At 33.0% G+C, this 11,614-nt stretch overlaps 1 protein-coding gene across 3 annotated transcripts; it reads right to left on the bottom strand.

The window, feature by feature from the left end:
* Positions 1 to 3,222: 3,222 nt before the first annotated feature.
* LOC140879509 (serine/threonine protein phosphatase 2A 55 kDa regulatory subunit B beta isoform-like) lies at positions 3,223 to 10,602 on the bottom strand. 3 transcript variants are annotated; one of them, XM_073283253.1, is made up of 14 exons: positions 9,951 to 10,602; positions 8,139 to 8,239; positions 7,950 to 8,051; positions 7,605 to 7,724; positions 6,989 to 7,201; positions 6,558 to 6,649; positions 5,688 to 5,806; positions 5,224 to 5,347; positions 4,916 to 5,039; positions 4,286 to 4,354; positions 4,113 to 4,204; positions 3,949 to 4,026; positions 3,772 to 3,842; positions 3,223 to 3,667 (listed from the first exon to the last, which is right to left on the bottom strand). In XM_073283253.1, the coding sequence occupies exons 1-14, from the start codon at positions 10,063 to 10,065 to the stop codon at positions 3,528 to 3,530; spliced, it is 1,560 nt and encodes a 519-aa protein (XP_073139354.1). In that variant the 5' UTR covers positions 10,066 to 10,602; the 3' UTR covers positions 3,223 to 3,527. The 3 variants fall into 3 exon arrangements, with proteins under 3 accessions (XP_073139354.1, XP_073139353.1, XP_073139352.1); XM_073283252.1 differs by having other exon boundaries at positions 6,992 to 7,201; positions 8,139 to 8,242; XM_073283251.1 differs by having other exon boundaries at positions 8,139 to 8,242; positions 9,951 to 10,601.
* Between the last annotated feature and the right edge of the window lie 1,012 nt (positions 10,603 to 11,614).

Consider the following 11,614-nt stretch of genomic DNA (forward strand, 5'->3'; position numbering starts at 1 on the left):
CCCTAAAATTTGTGTGCGACTACTAAAACTCGGTACTATATTTTAGTAGTTTTTTTTTATTGTTTTTTTGCAACACTAAAATTCACTATCGGGTTTTAGTGGTCACTCACAGATTTTCTGTACCCTAGATCAAAATTATATATATATATATATATATATATATATATATATATATGTATAAGTTTTAAGCTGCCCAACTATTCATGCCCACCTCGTCTCCCGGGTTTTAGTTGTTTTTTTACTTTTCGCATCACTAAAACACGGTACCGAATTTTAGTGGTCGGGGATGAGTTGAGCATCAATAGGTGAGTGACATGTTAGCAGGTGCTCACGATTGTTGATCACCATATATATATATATATATATATATATATATATATATATATATATAGAGTTCTTTTATGATGCCCAACTTTATATGCCCAACTTCATGCCCACCATGTACAATATGTGATAAGTCAACTAATCAATTGTGTTGGTCAACTCACATATTGTACATGGTGGGCATGGAGTTGGGCATATGAGTTGGGCAACATAAAAAAACTCTATACATATATATATGTAAAAGTGGAGTTTTTGCCATTTACAGTAAAATCCTGCCAAAAACTTGAAGCTAAAAATGGTAATCAAATTTTAATTACTTCTATTTTTATGTTGAATGCACCGAAATACAATTCACTTTAAATTTTACTTCTTTAGAAATAGTTCACATTCTCATATATGATATATATATATATAAATAAATAATATAGTGCACAAATAGAATTGATTCAAATTTACTTACTTTACAATAATTTGATTTGCCAAAAAATTTATACTTACAAAATTAGATAATAATTAATACTATAAATATAATAATAAATCAATTTTCAATTTAAAATTTGCTTCATCACATTATACAAAAATATACAATCAATTCTTTGAGTCTATAAATATATTTTAAAATCTCTTTAAATACTGTATATAATAATTTACAAATGTATTATATCTCAATTTGTTTCATTTAGTATTTCGAATTTTCTTCATAAAAAATTTTATATGGAGCTAAATTCATGTGAAAACTTGCTTCAAATCAAATTAGTAAAATTCTCCTGAAAACATGCTTCAAATCAAATTTTGAAAAAATTACCATATGTATGCGAAATTCATCATATATAGCATTTAGTAAATTTTCATATATATATGGCCACAAAAAATAATTGAAATTAAAAAGACAGTGATACATCTGATCGAATTTCAAATCTTGAATCGGAAATTCGTACATCATGAATCATTATATACAACATTTATGGAAACTTTCACATATATATAAACAAAATAAAAAACTAAAATCAAAAGGTAATGAAATTATCCGATCAAATTTCAAATTTTAACCGAAAATTGGTACATCATCATATATATTATTTATAGAAATTTTAACATATACGTGGGCACAAAAAAATAACTAAAATAAAAAAAATAATGATACCATTCGATCAAATTTCAAATCTTCAACCAAAAATTGGTACATTATCATGGATTATTCTATGCTACACCTGGAGTACTTCTTCCCCCATGATGTGGTCAAATGTCAATCATTGGATCATCAACAAATATGTCAATTTTCATAAAAATATATGGGTCCCACGTGATCTAATGGTATTGAAATAGGGGGAGAAACATTTCCGGTGTAGCATAGACTAACCCCATTATCATATAACATTTATGCATGTTTTTACACACATATATACAAACACAAAATTATCTAAAATTAAAAAATCAGTGATAATATTCGATCATATTTCAAATTTTAAATCGAAAATTAGTACATTGTCATATATTACATTTAAGAAAAGTTTCACTACACAAAAAATTAATGAAATTAAAGCGTAATGATAGCATTCGATCAAACTTCAAATTTTTAACATAAAATTTATACATATTCGAATATAGCATTTATAAAAAATTTCACACGCATATATATTCGACCAAATTTAAATAAAATTAAGAATTAGAGATAATATTCGATCAAATTTCAAATTTTGAATTGAAAATGTGTACATATCGTATATAGCATTTAAAAAATTTCATATATATATATATATATATATATATATATATATTATGTACAAAAAAAAGTTAACTAAAACTAAAAATTAGTGATAAAATCCGATCAAATTTCAAATTTTAATATGAAAATTGGTACATCATATATAACATTTAAAGTTTTATCATTAATTGTATAAAAAAACATCTCGTGCATGTGAAATACTAGTATATAGATAAACTAGAGTCTTTTGGACGCGATACGTCCATATATATAAAAAAAAAATTTTAATTAATTTTCATGTTATTTTTAAAAATCATACGATGAATTACATATTCAAAAGTTTAAAAGTGATAACTAATCTAATCTACAAATTTAAAAATACAAACAAAGATAAAGTGTGTCATTTTGGTAAATAAAATAACATCTAATTGCTAAAAAAAGATGAGACCATATAAAAATTTAAAAAAAAAAAACAAATTTGTCAAATAATTTTGATTATGTTGAAAATTAAGTTAGAATATAATCGTAATTTAATCTCAATCTTCACCAATTAATTGAAAGTTAGTTAAAAAATCTCTACTATAAAAAAATAAAAAATATATAATAATAATAATAATAATAATATAAAATATATACATAATATTAATTACTTGGTAGATATAAATTTTTAAATATTTTATGCTATAAAATTCATAAAATAAAAGAATTATTTTCATCATTTAATATATTCTTATCTTATACTCAAGTTTAACTTTCGAGTCCTAGAGATCTCAATTTGTTTTTCTTTTCCATATTTCTCACGCCAAATAATTTTTTCTCATAATAATTTTAATTTTGAATATTCTATTTATGTTTTTAATTATTGTATTTTTGTTCTTGAAAATACAAACATATAATAATTGTTTTCGTCATTTAGTATCCGATCTCCTAGATCCAAGAAATCATAACTTCAAGGTCCAAAGAGTTGATTTCTTGTGAGACGATCTCACGGATCATCCGTGAGACGAATCAAACTTATATTTACAATTAAGAGTTATACTTTTAACATAAAAGTAATACATTATCATGACCTAATTAGGAGATTTTTTCTGTCTCACAAAATTTACCCGTTATTTACCCGTTAGATCATCTACAGGTTTTTGTCAAGTCCAAATACCTGGATTCAAAGCTGTATTTAAAAAACAAACCCAGCAACAGTACAAGACTACTTTTAGTTTTGTTTGTCAGAGAAGTAGAATCCCTTCGCCCCGGACTTCAACCCAACTAAACAACACAACTGCAAAAAAATCAAAGAAATATTGATAATTAAGTCGCCATCTGCCAGGCTAAAGAGAACATCGATCCTCTTTGCGAGTTATACTACACACAGTTCGGGACCCTTTGCCATTTGGAATCTGTGCTGTGTTGGAAGTAAGATATCATTATGAACCCTAAACGCAAAAACGCACTCTCGAATGAAGGACCCAGAAATGATGACCATGTTCCAAGAACACAGATTCTATGCGTAATACATGTACAAACTATTTGCAGCAGCACAGGCGATTAAGTTTTCCGATGGGTGCCATGCAAGATGAAGTAGCTTTGTGGTGAAATCAAATGAATTTCCATTGGCATCGAATCCAGGACCTTCTGAGTCACCTGTATCGTGAAACTTGGCATTTAGATGAATTATACGAATGAGAAAACAAAGAGTGAGTCCAGTAGCTTTAAAGTTCATGAGAAGAAAAAGGATATGAAGTAACCTCGTCTAACGACACGGCTAATGGTGCTGCTTATGGATCTGGCAGGTTTTGAAGGAGTCTGGATCTGCCTTCTGAAAATGAAATATCGTGTTTCATATTTTTTCAGTAAGAAACAACATTTTCTTACGAATCAATAAATGTTCAACCGAAAGCAGAATCGTAGACCGCAGTTAATACCTCATTGGGTTTTTGCTAGCTTCCAACGTAGTTGCTTCGGTGCCGCCCATGCTACAATTGAACACACGGAACAGGTTGCTGAAAGAAGATGAGTACTTTTTGGGATCAGAAGCAGGTTGGAAGCAGTATAACAACAGAATGAAACAGGAATTGATAACATATACCTGTAAGAACCTGTTACCACTCGATGACCATCACCACTTGGGCAACATTCGAATTTATCAAAAATAGAATCATTTTCATACAAGTCGCATAGCTGGACATGAACAAATTACACTTTTAAAAAACACCACTTGAAAAATAATTGGGGTAAACCTGGATGAAGTTTATGGTTTACCTTCGGTCTTAAATGTTCGTGAACTTGGTAGGTAGCTACTGGACCAGAATCCATGTTAATATCCCATAACTGAAGCCATACAATAGGAATTAATCAATTGATGACACAAAAACCAGGACTATACATAAAAAAATAATTTTAAAAAACAGGACTGTACAGTAAATTTAATGTTAATTGTAATCATGCTCCAAAGAAACAGCAGTAATGGATCATCTTCCACCTCACCCGGAGAAATATAACAGTAGAACATGATCTCCACTATCACTGTAATGGTTGAACAGAAGGATAGAAAGTTATTACATTGATTACTTCCACAAGCTCGAGTTCAACTGTCAAGCAAATCCGACCATCAAAAGAATTAAGTCAAACTGATAGCAACTAGTTTCCATCACTCATCCTGAATTCTTTAATCACAATACACATTTCCCAACACCTGAATACTAATCTTAATAGCTAATTGTCCATTGATGCACATGATTTACTGATCAAATGATGTCTATGTGCGCTCACTAATACCCGATAAATTAAGTCAGGAGTAAAGCATAGGAGTCAAAATAAGAAACTACAAACTCTTTGATCAATTGAAGTATTACAAACAGGCATGGGAGTCAAAGAATCACAGTATCTTACCTTTAGGGTCATGTAATCACGACTCAGTATGTTTCTTCCATCCTTCAAAAACTTAATATCTGAAATCGAAGCAATTATCTCTGTGAAAAATGATCTTGAGCCAGGTGCTTCCCGCTCCTCAAATCTGTTTGTCAATGGAACATCAAGATCTCATCCATAAAAAAGAACTTGCAATATCATTGTAGCCATAAAAAAAAAATAACTCTCAAAATCTCCTACACATAAATACACCACCAAAAGATGGTGGATTTCGATTTCTCACTACAAACGTAACTGAGCCGAAAACCATATATGACCATCTAACTTACATTTTAGAATGTGAATCACATAAAGCTGACTGCCGCATATCAATGAGACGAATGGATCCTTTTGAACTGCTATACACTAACGTGTTACAATGAGAAGGATGGAATTCTGCTGACGTTATCACCTCTGTAATGAGAGAGGCATCAGTCAGTTGAACAACTTTAGAATTACAGTTTATGATGATTTGATATTTGTTTAGCCAACTGATCATTTAGTTTTGCCAAATGATATTCCTTACTAATACATGAATATTCAAGAAAATAAAGGTGTTTTCCTAATATGAAAATGATCTATTAGTTTTTTACTTTTGTAATTGGTGACACGAGGAAAATGAATCACCACAATCTTCTAGAATTTAAAAGACGCATCAGCCTGCAAGTAATTGTATAGTGATCCCAAAAATGAGGAAATGAAAGAAGTAAAGAACAATAGATTATTGACAATAATACAACAGTAGCAGGTTCACCTGTAAGATCCTCCATGTTTTTTGGTTTCACATCAACAATATTGAAACTTTGATTGCTTATTTCCAAATTCCAAAGATTTATTCTCAGATCATCAGCTGATATAAATGTTTCACCATCACTGAAAAGCATTACAAAAAATACATTATTTGGTATCTAACTCGCATTATCGAAAATTGGACAAAAGGGTGTGGGCCTGGGAGAGATTATGGACTTTTATTTGCCTATTCTTTGACAGCATACAGAATATACCCCAAGTGGCAGTTCCAAGGCATTACAGGATCAAGCATACAAATTGCATTTCAAAGCATCATATAGTGTTGGTGGTGAAAACAAAGGCTTATAACATTTATTTATATCAGAAAGAAATTACTATCAAAACTTACTAAGATACCTTTATCATTAATCAAGGTAAGAAAAATCAAGTGGCCGCAGTATATAGTGTATCGATCAACAAACTATACTAGCACATGCAATCATGATACCATTTCCTTTTCGCCTTTCTTAGAATAATTCAACAGGTATTTTGCTTTTTTAAAAGATTAACCTATTTTACCAATGACTATAATTCCACTGGGCATCCCAACTTTCTCCTTGGTGATTTCTAGTTTGACATTCGTACAAGAAGTAACACGGTCAATGATCAGACCCTGAACATGATTATATTTTTCTCAATAAATATGATTTGCCATCCATACCCTATTTCCAGCTAGAGGATATAAATGGAGCAGCAAAATAATAATACAAAAAAATCAAATCAACATATAACTGGAAAATTAGAAGTTGTGATGATAATAGCAAAATATTAGAGAAAAACATTAAAGAACAGACAGAGGTGGGCATAAGTATTAAGAACTTATGTGAATTATCACCTGTTACTTGAAATAGAATTAATATGGTAGTCATGAGCATGAGCATAAACTCTCCTACATCTTGCCACAAGACTGGTCTCATCACTAGTCACCTAGAATAGCACAATTCAGTGTTACTAAGAAAAACACGAGTACCAGAAAAGGAAGCAGTGAATTGACAGCTAAAACGTGTTGTATGCAGTCAGATTTTTAATGAAAGCCCTCAGCATACATAAAGTTTTGACACTGACAAACAGTGTTTCTAGCAGGTACATGTCTAAAGTTGGTTTAAACTAGGTGGTAGCAGAGAGTGATGTGTGATATTTGATAAGGATGGATGGATACCAGAAAGACACAACTAATAGCACACTTTGTTGATCAATTCAATCATGATGGACCATATAGAAATTTGTAATCCTAAGAGTAAAACTGAAAGCTCAGTAAAGTACAACTACCACCGGCAATCGCAGTGAAGAAATGCCCTTAGGCGGAAAGGACAAGTCATTATTGATCGAAGAGTTGTAAGGTTGATTTGGAGAGCCACCATTAGAAAGATACTGCTTAGGACTTGAAGAAACACTTGAACTTGCAGCATTACCATTTCCAGCAGCTTTAGATGGGTATGTATTCGTTTCAGAAATTTTTTTGACTTTCTTCTCTTGGACCTGTTCGACTCAAAAATAGAAACTATTAAAATCCATAAATAGAATAAGCTGTTTCTGATTTATTCTGTATTTCGGAACAGTAAAGAGGCATCTCACAAGGGTTGCAGGGAGTACAATCGGAAGAACTCCAATAAACAAAAAACAATTGATGGAGTGATGACTGACACAAGACAACGACACAGATGCTTGTGTCAGTGCATAATACCAAGCATAAATGCTTAAATGATAGACCAGTTTTGTAATAAAAAAACACACTAAGAACTTCAAATATATATAACTCCCAAGACCAAATTGTACGCATAAATACTTAAACCATTAATCTTTAGAACAATAAGTTTTCGGAATGGTTCTTTAGCCATCATAAAAAAAAAGACAAGATCAAAGGTGATTTGCTGGATCTCACCTTCCAAAACTTAATTGTTTTGTCATTAGTGGACAGAAGAAAGACGGCACCATTAGCTGTGTGGCACCACCGAATCTTGTTGATTTTCTCCTCGATTTCCAGACTTTTGAGATAATCAAACTGAAGAAAAAAAGATGTGTAAGCCTATGTTATCACAATTTCAAAACTTCCTATCTACTTTTACCTAGAAGAGCAAATGGGAGAAAGAAAGTGGGGAAATCATTAAGAAATTTCAAGGTTGAATAATGACTGCAAATATGTACATATGCATTTGTATTTTAGCAAGTGCATCCACATCATGCCAATGAACACCAATAAAAAGGAGTTGAAATTTGCAGTCTTTACCTCAGGTTCATGGCTCTGAAATTCAGTCTTGTACCGGAACTCTGGATGTCGACTTACTGGATAGTCCCACACCTCTAAATCTCTTCTATTTCCACCACATTGCTGAGTAAATTTGCAAAAGGAAATTAAATTAAGAGTAATTGACCCCATCACCAACAAAATAAATTCCTTCAACCCGTAGAGGCTCACCTCTGCTGTATCGGTCCTTTCAAATAACACAACCCTTCCACCACGGTCACCAGTCGCAAGATGTCTGCCGGTTTTATCAAACTCAATTGCAGATATTATATCTACTGTCAGGGAGAAAAGAATCAACAGTAAACATCTCAGTTCCACACACATTTTCAAAATTTGTAATATCTCAAATCAAATTAAAAAAATTTAACATCCATCTGATGCATGATGATTGTTGAATTTGTTAATCAATATGTTGGTGGAATAGTAAAAAGCATGTTTTTCATTTTCCTTAGCTTTAGGTATAAATAGTATCATTCGTACATATTTGACTGATTAATTCATTTTTAACACAATGAAGAAATATCTCAATGTTCTTCTTCTCTGCTGCACACTTCACTTTGACAATCATGGAACAATGAAAGGCTAAAACAAATTTAATTACATTAAGATTCAATAGAAATGACCAAATAGATTCACAAATCATTGATGCCAGGTTGCAAGAGCATGTTGAAGCAGTCAAAAAATGTGCAAATCTCATAAAATTTACAAAAGGCATCATGATATAAAATTTTAACATCACTGTGATAATGAATCTCATGCCCAGTTCACAAGTATACTTACTCTGATAGAAGAGACTCAAATGATAGACCAAATCCATCCACCAATTATCAAGTCTAATCCTGTGTATCACATGGGATTCACCATTTATTTCAATACCTATAGATAAGATTTCCATAGTGGCCAGAATGCCACTTCAGGGAGAACCAGACTATCACCATTCATCTTATTCAGAGTTTATGAACGACTCCAGCAACATTGTGACTATAGCAGTTTGTTCTCTTCTCCAACAAAAGAAAAGAAAATTTGAACACTCAGAAGGTGCAAGTCCAGTTGCTAAGGGATACAAGAAATCATGCCTAAAACCTAATTTGGGCGACATACTTGGTGTAGTATCAATTACTTACCGACATTTAATAAATGCAACACTTCGCCATACTTAAAAAGTAAATTCAATATTCTTATTCTTATATAAGGACTTATATAACGCCAAAATATGATATGATTCCGACATGGTCATACATAAGAGCCATCCTTCGCACACGCTGCCCCACATCCGTAAGCAATGTGTCATTGGAACCCATAGAAGACTACATCTTTATGGGAACTAAATATCATCTCATAAAGTGTCCACCATAAAAATTCAAACACCAACGAAAGACATTAGCAGACAGCTACAATCCAGTTTAATCCAAATTGATTTTTCAAATAACCTTGCGATGGAAACATATCAATCCAAACAACACAGGCCTGACAACAGCCTGAACATATTTAAACCACAAATTTCACAACTGTTGATCACATTCACGATTCAACCCCAACTTAACTTCTTTTTTTTCGATACAGACATTTGATGTGGGGTTCCAAAACCTACCACCTCTCCTGAAATTGGGAGTGACTGAGGCAATGCCATCAAGTCCATAGGCTTTCGGCAACAACTTAGCTTCTACATGCATAGAGCGAAAAGGTAAGTTCCAATATTTCAGTGCCTAAATATAACATTGGTTCTTGCCGTTCAGTCCAATCAGGCCTCTTCAAAGATAGAACAAGGTAAACACAGTACAGTACGTTGAGCATTCTAGCTCGATGCACATGATCAAGCGCATGCAGTGAGAATATCTAGAACAAACTAGCATTAATATTAAGTCACTACGGCACCATAGTTTATATTAACACCAAATCAACCAGGTGAGAATCACAAAACAGAAAAGAAGCAAAACCCAGAATCTCACAAAAAGATCCGAACATTTTGAATTCAATTTTTACCTTCTTGCACTTCTTCACCAAGCGTTCTTTCACCAAACACCTGCGAGAATTTCCACTCGAGCGGCGTTGGAGTACCCACCACAGCTGGCGCCACCTCTCCTCCACGAACGTTCATTGTTTCCCCAGAACCAAGGTAAACAAGTAATCAAAAAGACAACCAAAAGATTACAACTTTCCACGATTTCACCTTCATCAAATTAGCCCAAAAATAAACACAAGAACAAAAACCCAGGAGCGATCGAGTTCGTATTATCCAACAGAATAAGGTTCCACATGAATAATAATGGATTCAGATTTAACCATTGTGGGTTTGCTTGATTACATCATCGATAATAAGCACAAAACAAACGACTGAAATTTTCTCCCCCTCCCCAGTAAAAATATAGACAGATGTACGAAAAAAGGCGAAATTTTAGAAAATGAAAAATCTATGCATCAAACCGTTGTTCTTTTTCTCATCCCCAACTCCACTCCTTAACTATAAAATAATTAAATTTTAATACATTTTGTGCTTTCCCCGATTATTAATCCACCAATATGCGAAAAACAAGAAGATGGTTTTGCTCAGAAAAGAAGATAAATATTTTATGAGCATACGCTAAAGTAAGTATATGAAACAAGTTATAATTGTCCACAGCAAAACATGAGACGAACTTACGTGGAAGTTTGGAAGAGATCGATAAATTTCAGAAATATAAAATAAAATATTTTGATCTTGCATCCCTTATAATATGATCTAGTCTTTTTGTACAACATTGTTAGTATTGTAATATATTGTATATATTTTGTATATTATGTTTCCTTTTATCTTGTAATTTTTTATTGTTTGTAATATTTATCTTTCTTAGGTTTTTAGGTTGTAGATAAACATCTCGTGTATTCATTTCGTTAGTTTCTACATGGTATCAAGAGTCCATGACCTACGTTACTAAAACCTAACCCTAGCCTCCTTCAGTCGCCGCCGCGCCTCACAGCCACTGGAAAAATCTTCCATCTTTTTTTTTCGTTTGGGCTCTATGACTGTCATCGACATCATTACAACTCCGATCTCCTTCAAGTTGTCGTCCACGCGCCCTTGAAGCTCACCTCTTTCATTTATCTTTTTTGGCGTCTGCAGTTCACGACCATCACTGGTCATGATCTCTTTGGCTTTATTGATGACTCTCATCCTTGTCTGTCCAAATCAATCACAACCATCGCCACCGCCGCTGTAACTCAAACGTTGAATCCTGAGTACACCTCCTGGATCCGCCAGGACCAGTTGATCCTAAATATCATAATTGGATCGATGTCTCCTTCCTTGATTTTGTTTATTGAAACTGCTACCACCTCCACTGCCGCCTGGAACATCCTTGCTCTGACCTATGGCAAGCCCTCTCGTGGCCGCATCACTCAATTAAAGATGCAACTTTGCAATCCTTTCAAGGGCTCTCGGTCCATCACCGAGTTCATGCAGTTCATCAAATATGAAGTTGATGAACTAGATATCATGAATGTTCCTCTTGATATTGAGAACCTTACCATCAAAGTTCTCCATGGTCTGGATGATGACTATAGGAAACTCGCCAATGTCATCGAGGCACGGGACACTGCGATCTCGTTTGAGGAATTACACGAAAAACTCCTCAACCATGAAGCCCATATCACTGCTCGCTGGGATGCTC

This window comes from Henckelia pumila, chromosome 2 (assembly GCF_033568475.1).
Source record: "Henckelia pumila isolate YLH828 chromosome 2, ASM3356847v2, whole genome shotgun sequence".
Classification (NCBI taxonomy): domain Eukaryota; kingdom Viridiplantae; phylum Streptophyta; class Magnoliopsida; order Lamiales; family Gesneriaceae; genus Henckelia; species Henckelia pumila.

Coding starts and splice junctions, on each gene's coding strand:
- LOC140879509 (XM_073283251.1), bottom strand. CDS start 10,065: ATGAACGTTCGTGGAGGAGAGGTGGCGCCAGCTGTGGTGGGTACTCCA. Junction 5,807..6,557: donor AATTCTATTTCAAGTAACAG/GTGATAATTCAC, acceptor AATGCTTTTCAG/TGATGGTGAAACATTTATAT. Junction 3,668..3,771: donor TAGCCGTGTCGTTAGACGAG/GTTACTTCATAT, acceptor TTCACGATACAG/GTGACTCAGAAGGTCCTGGA.